The sequence below is a fragment of the Onychostruthus taczanowskii genome, unplaced genomic scaffold (assembly GCF_017590055.1).
Source record: "Onychostruthus taczanowskii isolate IOZ18803 unplaced genomic scaffold, ASM1759005v1 scaffold133, whole genome shotgun sequence".
In the NCBI taxonomy this organism is placed as follows: Eukaryota; Metazoa; Chordata; class Aves; order Passeriformes; family Passeridae; genus Onychostruthus; species Onychostruthus taczanowskii.
In genome coordinates, this window is record NW_024498496.1 from 573,148 (window position 1) to 594,374 (window position 21,227).

At 37.6% G+C, this 21,227-nt stretch overlaps 1 protein-coding gene across 6 annotated transcripts in view; it reads left to right on the forward strand.

Moving 5' to 3' along the window:
• The window catches only part of UHRF2 (ubiquitin like with PHD and ring finger domains 2), an 82,379-nt gene that overhangs the window by 50,176 nt on the left and 10,976 nt on the right, over nucleotides 1-21,227 (forward strand). For all 6 annotated transcript variants that reach the window (XM_041396949.1, XM_041396950.1, XM_041396951.1 and 3 more), the window contains 4 exons: nucleotides 7,481-7,667; nucleotides 10,671-10,794; nucleotides 11,196-11,303; nucleotides 14,571-14,675. In XM_041396949.1, the coding sequence (XP_041252883.1) occupies nucleotides 7,481-7,667; nucleotides 10,671-10,794; nucleotides 11,196-11,303; nucleotides 14,571-14,675 (524 nt within the window). The remainder of the gene's footprint in view (nucleotides 1-7,480; nucleotides 7,668-10,670; nucleotides 10,795-11,195; nucleotides 11,304-14,570; nucleotides 14,676-21,227) is intronic.

Below are 21,227 nucleotides of genomic sequence, written 5' to 3' on the forward strand. Positions count from 1 at the left end.
ACTGTACAAAATTGTCTACGATGGTGCTATTTGATCTCACATGAGTATTTTCTTATCATAGAATCATTTAGATGGCAAAAGACCCTTAAGGCCATCACGTCCACCACTAAACCATGTCCCTAAGTGCCACATCTGCATGTTTTTTGAACACTTCGGGAGTGGTAATTCCATCTCTTCTCTGGGCAACCTCTTCCAGTCCTTGACCATTCTTTCTGTGAAGCAGTTTTCCTAATAACCAATCTAAACCTCCCCTAGCCCAGCTTCAGGCCATTTCCATTTGACTGACCCTCACCTGGCTACAGACTCAGGTAGTTGCAGAGAGCAGTAAGGTCTCAGGTGACCTGAGTCTTCTTTTCTCTGGGATAAACAACCCCAGCTTCCTGAGCTGCTCCTCACAGGACGTGTGTTCCAGAGCCTTCACAAGCTTCACTGGCCTACTCTGGGCATGCTCCAACACCTCAATGTCCCTCTTGGAATGAGGGATCTGAAGCTGAACACAGGATTTGAGGAGTGGCCTCACCAGTCTATACTTTGTACACTGATTGCCACTCTAATTGTTTCACAGTCTAGACCTTTGTTGTCTATTACAGCTCCTTCCTTCCAATGTGATAGTTGTTTCTTTATTTGTAACCTCTTTGCATAAACTACCCAAATATTGACATCTGTGTAGAGATTTGCACCTCTGTGTATGTTGTATTTCATTTTGTTCCTGGTCTTAATCTTATTAATTTCAGCGTGTTGTTTATAACCTTCATGAATAAATACAATTCATAATTATAATCTTCTAAAGTGTAATCATGAAAAATAAATCGATGTGGGAATTCAGCCTTATTTCTTGAACTGCTCTTTCTCCTGAAGCCAACACTCACCACACAAGCCTGTTCATGTGATTCTGGTTTTCCAGCCAGGTCAGCTGTTTTTCCTTTGTTCAGGTATGCACAATGTACATCAGTTGAACTGTATGCTATAACCACCAGTGTAGCCTTTCCTTCTGGACTGTACTTACAACCCCATTTGTACTGTGATTTAAAAAAAGTTAAATATATATACACCTATCTATAAACACATAGCTCCCTTAGCTTATGTACTATGGAGAGATGCAGAATTGTATTACTTTTATTATTATTTTTTAATTTTCATTTTGTTATTTAATTTCAGATTACATTAAAATTATTTGGCCTTAAATATTCTATGAGATTGTTGTAAGCACAATCAGCAAATGCACTGATTATATTTTTGTCCATATTAAGCTACTTTTCATACCCATGTCAAAAGATATAATCCCTACTGTGGAAATAATCTTTATCAGATAAACAGTGTAGGTTGTCTCTGCAGAAAAACTCTTATTTCTTGAGCATAACTGAGGAAAGGAGTAAGGCTAAACCTTTTGGAAAATTATATTAGAAATAAAAAAATCCAAGAAGCAACATATTTGTAAATATTTTACAAATATTTATATGCAACATGCTAATAATACCTCAGTATCAACATATATTACTTCCATCAGAATCCAAACTCATGCTAACTCCTTCTGAAAAAAAAAAGTTAATATGAAATTATTTATGCAACTAAACTCTGCATTGTTGGTTGAGATGAACAGACCTGTCTTCCTGTCACCAATAGTACAGCTATAGTTAGTGGATATGACTTACAAAATGGTTTAAACAGAAATGTGAAAAATGAAAGTCATATCATGAAAATGACAGTTTATAGTTTGTCTGTATATTGAAGAAAGTAGAGAACTTCACCTATTGTTTAACTGAACTAAAATAGGTAGGTATTTTTTTCTCTTTTCCTATTTAAGAAAAAAATATTACTAACCTTTTACCTAAGAAACTGATTTTGTAACTGAAACCATTAATTACATAGGCCTAAACAATGTATGGTGCTCAGAGCTACAGAAAAATATGCCATTTCATGTTGTCTGTTATTAGCTGGATGAGGTAGACTATAGGGTTTCCATAGGGAATGCTCAGTCATCACTTCAAAAATTTTTCAAAGGAGTTAACAGTTATCTGGGATTTCTTAGTCTGACTTGAATTGGTGTTGACACCTTGCACAGATTGTGAGTTTAACGTAGCTATGCTGGAAAACCCTCAGATTTGCTTATCAGCACACGTAAAATTTGTCCTTTCTTCTAACAAACCTTTGGAGAGAAGTCTGAAACTAATAGATTATCTCCATTTGGAAAGCATGATAAGTCTTCTAGGCTACACTTTACTAGAAGCAATATTCTCATAGATTTTGGAGGTTTTTTTAGAAGTATATATTTAAGTGTACTTTTGCCTTTAAGATTTTGAAAATAGTCACTGGTATTGTACCTGTACATGTAAAGCTGGTAGCTTTACATGTTTATTTCTCAGGTTTTCCAGTCAGTGCATCTCACTAACTCTTCTGTCTGCATAATCTTTCCTCCTCAGTGACTCTTTTATATTTTTCAATTTTAAAGTTTTTTATCTTAAAAACAATGATTCAAACAGCACTGTTTTAGCACTTCTTATCATGAAATGGTTTTAGTTGGAAGGGTTCTTTAAAGATATTTTAGTCCAACCCCCCTGCCAGGGGGGTATTTTTCATTAAATCAGGTTGATCAAAGCCCCATTCAACCTGACTTTGAAAGGCTCCAGGGATGGGGCATCCACACCTTCTCAGGGTAACCTGTACCAGTGTCTCATCACCCTCACAATAAATAAAAAAATGTCTTCCTTGTATCCAGTCTAAATCACATTTCTTTCCAATTAAAATTGCTCCTAGTTTTCATTATTGTTGCTCCCTGTCATTACTGATCTTGGTAAAAAAATCCTTCCCTGTCTTTCTGATAAACCCCCTTTAAGTACTGAAAGGCCACACAAAGGTGTCCCTAAAGCCTTCTCTTGCCCAGGCTGAACAAATCCATCTCTCTCAACCTTTCTTCACAGGAAAGGTGTTCCAGCCCTCTGATCATTTTTATGGCCCTCCTCTGGACCTGTCCTAACAGTGGTTGGAAGGTGTACTCAGGGAACTACAGACCTGTCAGCCTGACCTCAGTGCTGGCGAAGGTCATGGAGCAGATCATCCGGAGTGTCCTCACACATCGTGTGCAGGACAGCCAGGGGATCAGGCCCAGCCGGCAGGGGTTTGTGAAAGGCAGGTTCAGCTTAACCAACCTGATCCCCTTCTAGACAGTGACCCACCCACTGGCTGAGTGAAAGGCTGTGGATGTTGTCTACCTGGACTTTAGTAAAGCCTTTGATACTGGTTCCCACAGCATTCTTCTGGAAAAACTCTGCTCATGGCTCAGACAGGCACCCTGTTCACAGGGTAAAAGCCTGGCTGTATGGCTGGGCCCGGAGCATGGTGGTGCATGGAGTTACATCCAGCTGGTGGCCAGTGACCAGTGGTGTTCCCCAGGGCTTGGCACTGGGGCCAGTTCTGTTTAACATCTTCATCAGTGACATGGATGAGGGGATTGAGTGCACCCTCAGTCTGTTTGCAGGTGACACCAAGCTGGGAGAGAATGTTGATCTGCTGGAGGGCAGGAAGGCTCTGCAGAGGGATCTGGACAGGCTGGATCATGGACCAAGGCCAGTGGTGTGAGGTCCAACAAGGCCAGTGCTGGCTCCTGCCCTTGGGTCACAGCAACCCCAGGCAGTGCCACAGGCTGGGGCAGAGTGGCTGCAAAGCTGCCCACAAGCTGACAGCAGCTGAACATGAGCCAGCAGTGCCCAGGTGGCCAAGAAGGCCAATGGCATCCTGGCCTGCACCAGCAATAGTGTGGCCAGCGGGAGCAGGGCAGGGATTGTCCCCTGTACTCTGCATTGGGAAAGCCACACCTGAATCCTTCAGATTCAGTTCTGCACCCCTCAATCCAAGAAGGACATTGAGGTGCTGAAGCGAGTTGTACCATGTGCCTGAGAGTATTGATTAGATATTAGGAAAAATTTCTTCATGGAAGTTGTTGTTAAGCACTAGACCAAGTTCCCTAATGAAGTGGTGACATCGCCGTCTCTGGTAGTGTTCTGAAGGTGAGTGGATATGGCACTTGGAGGACATGGTTTAATGATGAACATGATGGTGGTGCTATGTTGGTAGTTAGACTTGATGATCGTAAAGGTATTTGCAAACTTTAATGATTCTGTGATTCTGTGATGAACTGCACTGCTCAGTTTGGTGTCATCTATAACCTTGTTGAGGGTGCACTCAATTCCACTGGGTATGTCATTGATGTAGATAGAAAATAATAGTGTTCCCAGTATGATCCTTGAAGAACACCACTCATTAATGGTTTTCACTTTCACGTTGAACCATTGGATATGGACCATTCACTCTTTGAATGTGGCCATCCAATTAAGTCCTTATCCATTTATTTCATTCATCAAACCCATCTGTCTTCAGTTTAGCAGTAAGAATGTAAGACAGCTATAAAGGTCACAAAAAAAAAGAGTGTCACAAAAGAGGGCCACAAAGATGGTGAAGGGCCTTGAAAGGAAGGCTTATAAGGACAACAGCTGAGGTTGCCTGGTTGTTTAACCTGGAGAAAAAGAGATGACGGCTGTCATCACAGTCTACAACTTCCTCATGGGGGGTAGAGGAGGGGCAGACACCAATGTCTTCTCTGTGGTGACCAGTGACAGGAGCTGAGGGAATAGCCTAAAGCTGTGTCAGGGGAGGTTTAGGTTGGATATCAGGTAAAGTTTCTTCACCTAAAGGGTGCTTGGACATTTGAACAGGCTTACCAGGGAAATGATCACAGCACTAAGTCTGGCAGGGATTCAAGGAGCTTCTGGATAATGCTCCCATACAGAGGGATTTTTGGGATGTCCTCTTCAGGGCCAAGAATTGGATGTGAGTGATTCTTGTGGATCCCTACCCCCTCATGATGTTCTATAAATCTATGATTTTTTTGTTAAGAATATTGTGAGGGTCCAAATCAAAGGCCTTAGAGACAGATAGATGACATCTATAGTTCTCCTTTGACAATTGATGCATTCTGTCCATGGTGGAGGGCCACTGTACCAATCAGGTACTATTTACCTTGGTGAAGCCATTTTGGCTCTCTTTAACCAGTCTTCTGTCTTCCACGTCTTGGCATGTCTTCCAGGAGTCTCTGCTCTGTGATCTTACTGGGCACTGAGATGAGGCTGACTAGTCAGTAATTCTGGATTCCTGCTTGTTACTCCTTTTTAAAAAGGTTGAAATTGCTTTTTCTCCAGTCACCGAGATCTTCCGCTGATTGCCGTGGATTTTCAGACATGATGTGACTGCTATGATTTTTTATATATGATGAAGAGTGGCTTAAAAACTACATTAAGTAATTCCTTCAAGAGCCTGGGATGCATCTCCTTGGGTCCCATGGTCTTGTCTATGTTCAGGTTCTCAGACGATCCTTAACCTGATCTGCTCTTACATCGCGAGTGACTTCAATTCCCCAGTTCCTGTCTTGAGGTTCAGGAACTTGAGAGATGTGGGAAGAGTGATTACTAATGGACACTGAGGCAAACAAATTTGCATACCTCAACCTTCTCCATGTCAATTGTGACTAGTTCTGTCCCATTTCAGGGGAAAGAGCGGAGGAGGGGGTTGTGTGTGTATATTTTTTTTAATCTTCCATTTCTGAGAAACATGCCTATAAGAAGCCATTTTTACTATTCTTTGTATCCCTTGCCAAATTCAGCTCCAACTATACCTTAGCTTTCCTAATTTCTCAATTGTCCCTCCACAACCAGATAGCACTTATCTTTTCTTCCCAGGATACCTGTCCCTGATTCCATGTCCAGTGCTTTTCCTTCTTGTATTTCACTTTATCCAGGAACTCTTTACTGGGCCACACTGGTCTCTTGCCTTCCCTGCCTGAATGCTCACTGGAAATGGAGAGATCTCGAGCTCTAAGAAAAATGTCCTTAAATATCTGACAGATCTATTCTGCTTTTTCCCTGAGTGCAGTTTTCCAGAGGGTCCCATCCACTAATTCCTAAAATAACTAAAAGTTCAGGCTTCTAAAATTCAGAGTAGTGACTTTAACCTTTCTTTGGCCCATAATCCTTGCGATCATGAATTCCACCAGGGCATGACCACTTCAGCCAAGGCTGCCACTGATCCTGACCTCTCCAGTTAGTTAATCGGTTTTAGTAAACAACAGGTGGAGTAGCACTTCTCTGTCACCTGGGGTAAGAAATCATCCTTGATGCAGGAGACTGCTTACATCTTGCTGAGTTGCTTTTCCAGCAGATGTCAGGGACTGTCCTGACAAGTCCCTGCAGCTGGATCAGAACCTGCCAGAGTGATGCTTCCTGCAGGTGAAGTAAGAAGGTTTTGTCAACAGAGTCCCCTCAATAGAGTGGTGGGTAATAAACACAAACCATGAGATTTCCTGTATTGGTTTGGCTTCTGATTTTCAACCACAAGCTCTTGACCTGTTCATTGCTGTGTTTCAAAGATGGGTTTGTGCAATCAAGTCCATGGAGAGGGCAAATTGTCTGCCTCCCTTTCCTTGCCTGTTCCTTGTGAACAGTTTGTAGCGTCAACTGGAGTGCTCCAGTCATGTGATTTTGTCCCACGAAGTTTAAGTGTTTGTGATTAGATCATAGCTTTCCATTTGCACAGTCACTTCCAATTCTTCTGATTGTCACCCATGCTACATATGTTAGTGTACAGGCATTTCAGCTGGTCTGTCAACTGTGTAAGCATTTTAGATGAAAAAGCTCTAGTTCTTTTGAGGCATTTCACAGGTGTTCCCCTGTCAGTTTTAAATTCATCAGCAGCTCCTGACTCTTCTTTGTTAATCAAAACTCCATCCACTTCCCACTCCAAGTCTAGTTGGTTCCACCTTTGAAGAAAAAATACTGTTCAAGGTCCTCCAGAAGGACTGCAGATACAGCACAATGCTTCACATTCCAGTCCCCCGTTTCTTATAAATCTTTCCATCTGGAGTTTCTCTCCACACAGATTTACACTGATAACCTACAACTGCATGGATCAATTTCTCTGTAAAGTCTGTTCAGTTGGGAGGGCATGCTCTTCTTCAATAGAAAGGGGCTTGGATTTCTGCAAATTCTTAGTCATTAATTTCCTTCTCAGTATACTTAGGAAAAACCTTAAAGTATCCAGAACTCCTCTGGATACATCAAGAATCCACCTCATATTTCTATTCAAAAATAAACTCCTGAAAGAAATATTTATTTTTATCACTTATTTTATCTAAGCTAACTTACAAGGAACTGATAAGCTGTACAGCTTCAAAAGACAGTAAAGCTCCATCTTTAGTGAGAATGTGCAGGTACATCTTGGGAGCAGGAGAAAAAGAGAAGCTGATGATTAGTCATGTTTTTTATGGCTTGTTTATACAGCAGAAGAAATCTTATTAAGTCTAGATAAATACCTCATTGAAGAAAAAAAAGCATTTTCAAGAGAGCAGTGTTCATTCAGAAATAATTATTCCTTTAGATACAGTAATTCACTTTGCTGAGATACATGGCATTTGACATTTCTTTGTTTTTGACAGGAAAAAGTGGCCCTGAATGCAAGCACTGTAGGGCTGATCCAGATAAGGAGTGCCGGTTTTGTTCGTGTTACTTGTGTGGTGGCAAACAGGATGCTCACATGCAACTCCTGTGTGATGAGTGTAATATGGCTTATCATATATACTGCCTGAACCCTCCTTTAAGCAAGATACCAGAAGATGAAGACTGGTAAATATACAAGGATGATTTACTTCCTATATTGACATTCCATACATGGTACCTTTTTGATATTTGCACCTCATGAGAGAAAATATTTTTAAATTTTTAAATTTTAAGCACTGTTTTCATCCATCTACTTAATATAAGGCTTATGTTTTCTGTCAAGATAATTCTTTTAAATCATTCACAATGGATTAGTAGTAAGCTTTAAGACCATTATGAAATTTCAACACTGGTAGGTTCATTTTATTCATTATGGTCATTATGATCTTCTGGGACATTACCTGATCTGATTGTATTTATCAACAGTTGTTGTTCCTCAGCCTTTTCATTTTTTAAAATGTTCACTGCTTGAGCAATTCTCTTACGCTCATGCTTCTCTGCGCCTTCATTCTCTGTCCCTGCTGCTGCCCCTGTGCTCTTCGTTGCCTCTACTACATTCATTTTTCATGCTATGGAAGGACCACCACATTGCCACTCTTCATTTCTTATGTAATTACTCTTATGTCTTTATTAGCTGTCTACAAATTACATTGTTCATATTTATCACCTGCCTATGACTTACTTGAGATGCTAATCCTTTATAAATGAGTAATAAATAGAACTTTATTCTAATAAAGTTTTCCATAGACTTCATTAAATGTCTAACATGTCTATGAATACATTACATGGAATCTCTTTGAACCTTGTGATTATATTTTTTGTAAAAATCTGTATAAATTTTTTGGAAGTTTTAACATTCTCTGTAAATTAATAACTCAGTCTCTTACACCTTACTGGATTCCATAATGTTTATTGGTTAGTGCCTGATGATCTGCCTGTGTTCTGGGGCAACTATCCTCACAGGCAATAATTTCTTACTAAAATCTAAACTAGCTAGAAGGTGCCTGAAGCCTTTTCTCCAGGCTGAACAGCCCCAGCTCTCTCAGCCTTCATAGCAGTCTTCATAGCAGAGGTGTTCCAGCACTCTGATCAATGTGGTGGCCCTTCTCCGGGCTCTTGGCAACAGGTCCATATCTTTCTTGTGTTGGGTGCCCCAGAGCTGGATGCAGCACTGCAGGTGGAGTTTCACAAGGGCAAAGTAGAAGGGTGGAATCATCTCCCTTGACCTGCTGCCCACCCTGATTTGGATGCAGCCCAGGATGAGGATTGGCTTTCTGGGCTGTGAGTGCCCATGGGTTGGTCATGGCGAGCTTTTTTGATCACAAACACCTCCTCCTCTCCAGAGCTACTCATGATCCATTCTCCAAATTACGAATTTCCAGAAGTTGAATTAATGTAATTAAAATTCATTGGAAAATGGCTGCCAAGCTTTTTAGCTTGTTTTAGCTTTTTTAACTTGTTTACTGTGTAACTAAGAATAGGAGCCTTAAGATTTATATATGTAAGTAGATAGCTGCATCTGTGAATGAAGTCAAAGGGTGGTAGAGGTGCAGTTGTGGGCCTGGCTTATGTGGGCTAGTTTTGAGATGCTTAGTGTCACCAGCCCTGTACTGTCTTAATGCTTGTCATTATGTAGAAGTGCATTTGCACCGTGCAGAGCAGCATCTCCTACCAAAGAAGTTTGTGCCCTCCCTTCTTCCTGCATACTAGCAAAGAGTCATGGTTGTCTGATTCTTAATTTAGGAGCTATTTGCCTTAGAATTGGGAACACTTCCATTTTGCATTTTTAGAGTGTAAAATCTGGCAAACTCTATTCAGGGGTTAAGTCTTCAGTTTGGGAAAGGATAAGTTTATCTGGTGGAGATTAAGTCCACAGTATTGGAAACAGTATTTAGTAGTCCCTACCAGATTGAGTTTAAAAGATATTAAGGTAATATTGTTACGCTGTCAAGAAACATGGAATTCGCCATGTGACTTCACCTTGTTAATTTGCATTATGTCATATTTGTTCTTTTAATTAGTCTGATATGCTTTTTCTATAAGCAGTTGTAATACCTGTCAAAGTCACAGTATCATAACTTCAGCATCTTACATTATTATGTTTTAATCCACATGGCTTCATGATTTTCATGGTCCAACACCTTTATTGAGATAGTGACATCTATTCCTGTGGACCTTAATCATTAATTCCTGTATTCATATTCACATAAAAAACTTAATAACTCCAAACCAGCAGCAGCAGCAGCAGCAGCAGCAGCAGTAGCAGCAGCAGCAGTAGCAGTAGCAGTAGCAGTAGTAGTAGTAGTAGTAGTAGTAGTAGTAGTAGTAGTAGTTTTTGTTTCCTGAATGAGGTTATCAACGTCAATGTAGCTCATGCTTCCTCTTCTAATGGTGTATGGACCAAATACAGCCTATGGGAGCCAGAAATAAGGGCATGCCTTTGTATTGTTATTCCTGGACTGGGATAAGAATGTTGTTGGAAACAGCAGAATGGCCACTGTGCTCCTTTTCTCTCTCTGCTGTGGTCAATGTATACTAATATCTCTGCTTTCCTACCGGAATGGATTTGTGTTGGTGTGAGTGAGCCTCAGCATTACATTCTAAATGGCTTTATGTTGTGGAGTGAGTGTGTGTTTGTGTGTTTCTCTATACATTATGTCATACCTTGGCTCTGTTTGACATTCAGCAATCTGCTGTGAAATTAGTTGCACAACCAGCACAAAATAAGAACAGACTGGGCAGGAGACAGAAACAGACCATGAGTACTGCTTAGCAGCATACTTTATCTCAGCTATCTTCTCCTTTACATGATGTAAATGAAGGAGGACTAAATGAAGAGACAAAAGAGGAGCCATGGGCATCTCTCATATATCATGTGAGAAAAAATAGTTACATGTTTTGCGACTAGCACTCTACCTTTAAGGATACTGAAAAGCCCTTTTTGAAAAAAAGTATTTGTTCATGTTGAGTTCATTTTTTAAGCTGTAGACTTCAGCTGCTTGAGACTGGTGTATGCTTGCTAGCTTGAAACATTCAGTCAAAATAAACAAATAGACACTATTTTGGCTACCAGAAATGTATTGCCATTATTATGAAGTTAATTGAGAATTTACTAAAACCTTTTTTTAGGTATTGTCCTTCCTGCAAAAATGATTCTAATGAAGTTGTAAAGGCTGGAGAAAAACTCAAACAGAGTAAAAAGAAAGCAAAGATGCCATCTGCCAGTACTGAAAGCCAGAGAGACTGGGGAAAGGTAGAGTGTGTTTCAGAAATAGCTGTTACTCTGATTGTTCATGTATGTGCTACATCTATAATTCTGCTTACATATGCACTACACAAAATTCAGTACTGGGTTGCACAAACAACAAGACAATGTTTAATCCTGCCTGCTGTCTACTGGCAGTTAAAGCAGTGGAAGGATTATTAAGGTGACTAGAGGTAAAAACAAAAACAAAAAAAGGAAATCCCCAACTCCCCTCCCAAACCCATAACCACATATTACTTAATTTAACATTCCTTTTAACAATTGTTAACATATTTTGAAATATGTGTTTGTTATAATAGACAGATTTCATAATCTCTGCATTGAATTTACAAATATTCTTCAATATTGCAATTCATTTGTCTGATTACTTTTGTCTGATGTATTTTTAGGGCATGGCTTGTGTTGGTCGCACTAAGGAATGCACTATTGTTCCTTCAAATCATTATGGGCCTATACCTGGTGTTCCTGTTGGGACAACCTGGAAATTCAGAGTTCAGGTATGTTGTTTCAGTATTAGCTGTAGTTGAAGGAAGGAGGAATAATAATGAGTGGGTTGGGTACTAAAATAAATTTCAATTGAAAATTGCCATTTTCACCAGGAGCAAGTAACGCAAATAGATAATGATTCCAATATTGGAAGTGATGCCGATAGTAGTGAAGAATGATTTCACCATATGACTTTACCATACAACTTTTTACTACAACTTTTTACATACAAAGTAGTAAAAAGTCTATCGGAATTATGATAAACATATTTCACATGTTAAAAGTTTAAGTCAGATATTCAGTGAATAGAGTTAAGTATTTTCTGAAGAGTTTTCTTCACATGAACTGATTATCCCATGAATGGGGTGTAGATGGCAGATTTTGAAAACATTATGTGTTATCTGACTGTAGGTGTTTCTGGTCATATGTAATAGATGTCCAAATCTGCTTTTGGGCTGTTGAACAGCTTAAGCCTGTGTAAGCCTGTAGTGCTACTGAAATTCACTGTATATTCAGCTTTTGGTGTTTTTTTGAACTGTCTCATTTTCTGTTTCAAATATTCCTTAGGCTCTGTGGTAAACTAGGTTGATAAAAAACTGGCAGAAAAAGAATCCTATCTGGAGTAGACTGGGGGCTAATTTTCCCAGTCCATTTCGCATTTTGGTTATGTAAGCACAGTGCCAATATTTAACAAGGCAGGAAAAAACAAAGCAGGGAGGATGGGACAGCTGCATTTTATGCCAGTTCCATTTTTTATTTGGTTTTGTAGTGTCTGTCAAGCTGCAAACTTCCTCCCTTTTGCTCCAGCCTGATGCAACTGAAATGATTTTTGAGTTATCTTTCATTTTTTTATTGTTGTTTCTAGTCATGAAAATATATGCTTCTTTGTTTTCTAAATCAGTTAGTTCTCTGTCTCTTGCATGGGTAAATGATTGGAACTGAATGTTTTCTCTCATATTTGGAAGAATGAAATCAGGGGGTTTTAAACCGCTTGAAGAGGGGCAAGCCAAAAATCAAGCGCCTCTTCTGATTTCTTTTATGACCTTTTCATAATTTGCTTTTTTTTTGTTGGGTGCCAGATTATGTAAAGGCTAATAAGTAAGAGAGCTTTCTAAAATCACTTGGGCAAACTCAATGTTTCAAAATCAAATTTTATTTTCATTGCTTCAATAGTAATTAGAATTACTAGTTTACCTTTTTGTTAGGAATTCTATTGGTAAGACAAAAGCTAATGCTTTTCAAGTATTTCTACTACTGGTATGAAAAGCCAACAGAATTAGAGTGCTGCTTTCATCAGAAAATCCATCAAAAATATTTCTTATATATATAGTATATATACTATATATATGTGTATATATATGTGCATATATATATATATATATATATATATATATATGTATGTATATATATGGACTAAATATCAAACAACAGTTACCGTTTATGCATAATTAATTTTTTTGGGGTGCAAATTAAACACCTTGTAATTTTTTTTAAAAAATTGAAATTTTTTCTATGTAGAAAGTTAAATTACACTTTTGTTTCTTATATGAATAGGTTTTTTATGACAAAATGAGATTGTCTCAGCAAATCTATGAGAATTTAGAAACTGTATGAGAATTTAAAGACTTCTTTATTTCTGATTTGCATAGTTTTTTTATGACACAAACTCTCTTTTCCCTAGAAGGAAATTGACTAAACATTGCTTCTGGAGAGAGCATCTGAAGAGCATCTTTGGCATGAATTTTTTATCAGTGTTCATCTTTGGGGTGAATCACCTACCTAAATTTAATTGATGAAACCTGAAAATGAAAAGAAGGGAGGGAGGAATTAATTAAAGAATGCTTGATACAACGGGAAAGAGGAATGCAATAGTGGAGCCTTTTTATTCAGCATACTCATAAATGATCTGGAAAAATTGGCAAATAGCTGAAAAAGTTAAGTGAGAGTGCTAAGTTGTTGTGGATGGCAAACATGGGGCTGGGAAGATTTCTAAGTGTGCAATTTGTAATTGGCTTTCAGCTACTTATGCTTCTTGTTATTTAGCAGAGATATTCTAATAACTAATTTTGAAAAATATGTCATTTTAATAGTGATCAGAAAAATTAATCAAATACTAAATTATCATGAAATGAAGGGTCAGGAAAATAAAATACATTATTATGAACAGCAACCAGGAAGTATTGTGCAAGGAAGTATTATTGTGTCCTTGCATGGTTTTCATACTGTGCACAGCTCTAATCTGATGCTAAAAAGTGCATTTTTGACTAGCTGGATCTTTGATGTATTGTGTTATGAAATTTCAAGACTATACCAAAGGAATATAGACTCCCATGAAAGTTGCTTAGAACTGTAGGTTGGGAAAAGGAGATCAGGAGTGCAAGAAGCAGAACGAGAAAAACAGGCAAAATCAAGGTCTGGAAGAAGATATGAAGGTAGAAAGAAGTAGTATAATTGGTTTTATGCTGGAAGCCTTCATTCTACCAACACTATTTTTATCATAACATACTGAGAAAATGCATCATTTAGTATATAGTCTCATTTTATTTGTAAAGTTTGTGGGGTTTTCTACCAATCAGTAGTTTGAAACCATTAATAAATAAATTTTTGTGGGAGAGATGCTCCAGCAGACTCCAATGATGTTGCCAGATTATGCTACAGCTGCAGCTTTCAGATTAGATCTGCAGGTCAGACTGCAGATTACTTGAACATTTATTACCAGAGAGTTATCCTGGTTGGAGAGCTAGTCTATGATCCATATGGTGGTGTTACAATGGCTTCTTCTGTTTTCTTGGGCAGTCTGATAATATTCCTCTCCACTGGTTACATTAACAGTGTGTTATCTTACAAGTCCCTGACAAAATTATCTTTACACTGGGGTCTTCCTAGGGTAAAAATTGTAAAATGCTACTAAACTGGTATATCTCCTTCTCCTTTGAATTGTTCTAAATGACTGTGCAAGTGGAATATAGCAGTGAGTACTGTCTTATGTACTGCTTATGGAAAAAATCTTGGAGATTTTCCCCAAAGAAGAAAGAGTCCATTACATCTTCCAGTGGCACCACTGTCCTGCCTTGTCTGCTGGTTTTCTGGGTGTTCTCACTTTTAGCTTTTCTTCCTGAAGAAACAGTGGAATTCACACCTTTAGTAGCAGTCTTGCATTAACTGTTGACACAGAAACCTCTGAACAATATTTTGAGCAGAAAATTGATTGTTAAAAGTGGTTGTAGGTGACTGGATCTTTAAAAAATTGCTATAATCTGTTTTTTTTCTGTTTCCAGGTGAGCGAAGCAGGTGTTCACAGACCTCATGTTGGTGGAATCCATGGACGCAGTAATGATGGAGCTTATTCACTCGTACTAGCTGGGGGATTTGAAGATGAAGTGGTATGTCATTCATGCAAGCAATGGTCTTGCTGTTCTAATGCATCAATGTCTGTAAATATATAGTTGTATTTAGTGTTTCATCTAAAACTAATGTTTAGGCAGATAAGACTGTGGAAAAATAATATCTACTACTAATAAATTAAGTAGTTCTTAGTATTTTGGAGAGAAAAATCTTACCAAATCTTAAAGAATGCTTATGCTCAGATCTACATTAAAGCAAAATATCAGTTACCACTGGATTTGACATTGTTTAGGATAGATACATTTCAGTACACTTTTGAAGTCTGAATTGAGTGTAATATAAAATCTGCTAGTGCAATTGTGGGCAAATAATATGTTTTATGTTCTGCTTTTGTCACAATTTAATTACATTCCAAACAGTATTTCTTATTTATGTGATAAATTTAATGAAGCAAGAATAAAAGATCTGTGTTACTTGATACTACGAAGTTCTGAAGTTTCTTGGTTCCTGCTAATGAGTACATTCAGAACTTCTAAGCTTCCTCAGATTCTTTCTCAGAATCTTGTACTATGATTCCTAAAGGTACTGGGAAAAAATTCTGCTTTGGTGTTAACTTTTAAGTAGAGCAACAAAAGCAGTTATGCTGCTGAACAAAAGAGTAACTGCTTTCAATTTTCATCTTGTGGCGCTGTCCAGCATTTGTTTATGAAGAGATTACAGTTTTCTTCAATTAAATAATGCTTACACAAGGTACATCCTTTCCTGCAGTTCCAGTCCATCAGGTGGAATTTTGAATCATGGATCAGGTGAAGGATAATGCAGTAAACAACCTGTTTTCTTAAAATGCCCATAGCTGTCAACCACAAGGAAAAGGGCACTGAAGGGAAAAAAAAAGCATATGAATGAAATAGCATCAGAATGTACTATATTCTTTGCCAACAGCATGTACCAGGTGCTGCTGCTGCTGCAGAGTATTGCCTCTGAAGGAATGTGTGTCTCTATTTGAACAAGTGGCATGAGGAGGTACTTGGTGTTTGGATATGGTGTCCTTAGTGTCTATCCCAGCCCAGGCTCTCAGACACTAAGAACACTGTTTCACAGTAGTTGTATCTGCTATGCTGGGATGCTGCAGACTCCTCTTCTTATTCTTTTTGGTGATACTGGTGTCCCCTTACTTCTGAGGTGGTAATTATTTAATTCAAAATATTTGGTAAATTTAATTGGATCCTTTGCATGCCTTTTCAGTTCACCTAAGTGATGTTGTGACTGTGTGGTTTTGTAGACACCTAAGCACTGTCATAGCCTGAAAGACATAAATACATTTGAAAAGGCATAGTAGAAGAGAAATGTTGCAGAAAATACCCTAAAAACTTACATAAATGTCAGTTTTTTTCTGTTTTCTAAAATAAAAATACAAGGGTTTTTTTCCCAGTTGCATTATTGAGGTTAGTTTTTCTTCTCTTCTTTCATGCGTCAGGTTTGTCTTCCAATTACTTCCATTTTCCCTGTTTTTTTGAAAAAGGTTGAGATTAAACTCCTGTAAGAAAATTCACAGAAAAATTGAGTCCTGTACTTATAAGTATCCTAAGTACAGTATCTAATTAATTTGAGATGTGAAATTTGAGATTTATTTATTTGAAATAAAATATACACATAAAAACCTCTGCTCACATCTATTCATTTTATTGTATGAGTACCAAAAAAGAGAGGTGACTCTTAATTGAATTTCAGTGGTGCAACAAAATGCTTGTGTGTAAGCTTTTGTAAAATTGAGAAATAAATTCATTTTGGAGGAGTATTATACTGTTCATAAACTTTATGTAGTATTTAGGCACACTGATAATGTGTGCCATCTTAATGCACTTCCTATTGCTTTAAATCAACAAAGCCACACTGGAGTAAAGTAATTACAAATATACATTGTAAGAAACTGAATTAATTGTCTAGCTTTCAGATCATGACATTTTTATGCCATGCCTGTAGAAATTTATAATCCTAGAGACCCCGAATTTTCTCCAGTTTTACTGAAGTTCGGATGTTCTGGATTTATTGGAGTGCTCATTAATAAGTTTTATCAGTTCTGTCAGATCTACCCTCAAGACTGAGAACAGGTAGAGTCATACCTTATAAAATGAGCATTGGGTGAAATTGTTTTGTACGTGATGCTTTGTCTTCATTTCTAATTACATGCACATGAAATATTTGCACATTAATCTCTCTCCTGAAAATGGGTCAATTTGAATTCTACTGACAAGTTACATGCCTTACGTATAGTTAGCTTTCATTTGGAATATGTTAATGTTGTTAATCTCTTCAACACCATTCTTTTGAGAGTAACCATTGTAGGAGCATTACCTGAAGAAATTGAGAAGTCTGTCAGGAATTTATACTCTAAGAACAGATTAACATTGACACACTAGATACTGACATTAGCACTGACTGTGCAATCACAGTGTTCATGATCAGCGTATTCTGATTTGTCTGTTCATCAGATCAAGCAACTGAAGAAGTTAAAATTTTGTGTTGAAAACCTGCCCTCCTATTTTTTGTCATTGTTTTTATGCATCAAGTTGAAACTGCTGTTTATTGTCGAAAGTCTCAAGATTCATGTTTCTGCTGGGTTGAGGTAGTGTCGTAAAGATGGTAAATTGATTGTGTGGTGTGCTCTAGTTTAATCCAAACAAAAATTGTTTCTTCTGTAAGTGTTGTTTTGCATATGACCATATGGGAAATCCCTGAACTGAGATCTGAATCTCTTGGAGAGTAATACCTGGTGTTAGCAGTCACCTCTTCTTGTAAAAGATTCTGAGACTACAAAAGAAAATTACTATAATGACTCAAAAGGGACCCCAGGCAATATACTCATTGTTTAGGTTTGTTAATATTTTATATCAAACCCATTCACTGCCTGGAATGTAGCATTCATAAACCACTTAATGAAATTAATGTCTCATATGAAAGGCACATCTTCTAGATTTTAAATGTGTTACTTTAACTAGAATTATAGTAGGCTAATTAAATTAGTCGTACAGATTGCAGGATTTTTTTCCCTCAAAAAACAAATGTATTTTGGATCTCCAGCTGATAGCCAAAGATCACCGTTATTTAAAAATGCTGTCTCTAAAAGCTGTTATATCTCCTAAGTAAACTCCCTCTGCAGGAAAGTGTCTTTGACCTGAAAAGATTCTCTGTCTTTGGCAAGCCTTGGTCCAAGGCAGAACAGATTTTTAGTGGAACAAAAGATAATGAATCCACCCTGGATAGCCTGAATGGTTTACATATTAATGTTCTGTTTAAAAGCCTGGTAATCCACCATTTTTGGACATTGCATGGAAAGGAATAAGAAACTTCAGAAAGGAATTCACATACAGTAGTTAACTGGGACTTTGGTCTTTTAAAATGTTGCCTTATTTCCATCACCAGTTAGCCACCTTCTGCTGTTTCCTGCTTTGAAGCTGTCTTTCTTACTGTTCAGACATGTAGATTAGTGAACACAAAAATGGTGAAATGTTTTCTTTGTGGTGGAACGTGCTGTGAAACTGCCAGGTTCTTGCTATCAGGGGCAATTGTGGGGAAGACTCAGCAAGAGCAGTTATGATGTATTCAGACTCTGCACTTAATGCAAGGGATTCTTACTGATTTACAAATGAAATTTGTACTTTAGCCCTTGCTTTTCAATTGGCACCTTTTACTGAAGTGTTAAACCATTAAATTATCAAAAATAAATCACAAAATGGGCAGATAGGCCAGTTCTGTCAGCACTTTATGGATATAGAGTTTAATGGAGATGAATGATGACATGATTCAGTTTCAGATATCCCTACTACTGGGGAAAGAAAATGCTTTCAAATGTAATTGCTTGATAGTTAATAATTTACTTGTATTTAAAAACATAATTTAAAAAGGCTTAGTGCACTTATATTTTACTTTATATAATCAAACTCACCTTTTATTCATTACATTTTACTGAGATCATACTGATGAGGGATTGATGAATTGATGATATTTGGGAATTTCTTGTACCAAGAAAGCCAGTAAACATTTTTTTGTTGTTCAAACTGAAGGTTGGAACTCGTCTAGAAAATCTGATTGTGTTTTTAATAGCCTATTACTGATAAATGCAATATTTGCATTGTCTCCTGGAACCAAACTTTGAAACCTGAGCATAAAAGCAGATGTGTTAATGAAGACAGAAAATAATTGAGAGCTCTCTTGAGACAGTTGATATTGTAGTAAATTGAAGTAGCTAATGTCCCTGTCAGCTGCTGCATAAAAGTAATCCATAGAAATAATGTGGTCAAATGATTCAATGGAATTCAAAATCTTACTTTATTCATTCTACATTATTTCTCTATTAGACTTACAGATGATTATATAACAATGTTGAATTACGGAGTATGATTTAATACAGCAGACTGACTGCTTGCAGTGGCTGTCTGAGGGTGACTGGCTTGTAGTCCTAGAGCTTCAGGCTTGTCTTCCACTCACATGCCTCAGGTATGAGAGGCTGGGTCAGTGTTACTGTGGCTGAAGTTCATTTGCTCTATAATGTGATCAAACTTTACAAAGAGGACGGTTAAGAAATAACTTTATGGACACAACATAAGAAAAAGGGACATACACATGTTATTAAGAGAAGACAGAGTAACAAAGTACTTACTAGCTGTTGAAAGACAGTTTTGGTGCAAGGAAGTGGAATTAAGCTGTGGAAAACAGAAGAGAAGTGGCAGAATTATGTATTTTAAGGTAAGAAAATTGGGAGAATGAAAAGGAAGAACACAAGGGAAAAGATAAGACTGTTCTGATGGGCTTTTTGACAGCTATTTTGTTTGTTCAAGGAGAACATACAGCCATCAGTAACTCCTTTTGCCATATGTTTTCTTTAACTGTTGAACCATTGTCTTCAGTTCTGCTTTCTGATGTTCTTCACACAAAAATAGCTTTACCAATCTCTTACTGGCTCTCAGTTAAAAGTTGTTGTAGGTGGTTGGGAGATCCTGTGTTATCTATAGATAGAACTCAAAGCTGTGAGAAACTGTTTTGATGAGCCATTACTCTCTCATAGTCCCAAATAATAAGCTGTGAATATTCCTGTTATACTTCACTTTAAAAGTAAAACACCATAAGCCAAATTAAAGTAGGTACTGTAGGTGTCCCAGTATGTCTCTGGAGTACCAGTGTCCCTGTTTCACTCCTGTTTGTCACAGGCACATTCATATCCACATTTATTCCACGCTTTAGACACTGGGTCTGTGCATCACTTACTTTTGCCATTTTTGATTTTCATTCTCTACAAGCACTTAGGAGTTCTTCTGAGCTTTCTTCTCCTGTTTGAGAGCTGCTGTTATATCAGAGGTTCAAATGTCCTCCAATTTCTCTTCATCCAGCCCAGACCAATGGCTAAATCTCTGACATTTTCCTTTAATTCTAGAAACTGTCTTTGTTCCCTTAAATCCCTTTTTTGTTTTTTTTTTCCTAATATATCTGATATGAAAAAAAGGAGTATAGTTTATCTAGAAAATAAAGCAGCAGTGAGTCTTCCTTACATTGGAGGATGTTGAAAGATCCTTGTACCTTGACCTGTAAAATTTATGCTACAAAATTGTTCCTTTTATCCTCCATTTTCCTTCCTCTGGATTTCCACTAATTTGTTTATGCACAGAGCACTTTGATAATTAAAGAGAAGCAAATGTAACCCTGATGTGTGGGATATGCTCAGGAGGTGAGCATGTATGCATAGACCTTCTATCCATAGTATCTCTTCAAGCACAATGTTTTCAGTTTGCGTGTGGTTAGACTACCACCAGAGAGCTGCTTAGTCTTTGTTTGAGGATGCTGGAAGTTTTTTGGGTTTAGGCCATTTACATTTAACCCATTTTCTATAGAAGTGGGTGCAAATAGGAATATTGTTGCATTTCTGCAGTGTCTCTTGAAGTTTTTTTGGCTTAAGTCTGTAGCAATTTGTCCTTGATTTATGTTTTTCTGTTACACCAAAAAATAAGTCTATTCCGTACTTTCTTATGAAGATTTATCAACACCCTGGTCGTAGATAAACAAAAGTTTGTCAGGAACCTGTACTGTCTTATAAATAATTTTCCCCATCTTGCTTTCATATGAAGTGTTTCTGTCTTTCATATATTTTTTCATATTCTAATATGTATGTTATATCAGTATTTATCTCAAAATTATGTTTTAAGAAGAGGGAAAATAAATCACCTTCTGGTTCCAGTTTAGTTCTGCTTGTATATCAAAAACTGCCTTTAACAGTACTCCCCACCCTGCCACATCATGAAGAAGTTCATGTTTCTTTCATTGTTACAAAACCCAGGCCATGCTGGATTCGTGACATTCCAAGATATGTTTTTCCATTTTTCTGAACTTGTCACAGGCTTCTTATTCATTGTTAAAATGCAATTTGCTTGAATAATTGTGATACATTGATCAAATCCATCCTTGTTTATATTATTATGAGGATCATCCTTGTGTGATCTGTGCATTGTGTTTGCCTTGACAATCATGGAAAAATGAAGCATACTGTGTGAATAATTCCAATCCTGTGATATTTTATTTTATATAATTTATTTTACATC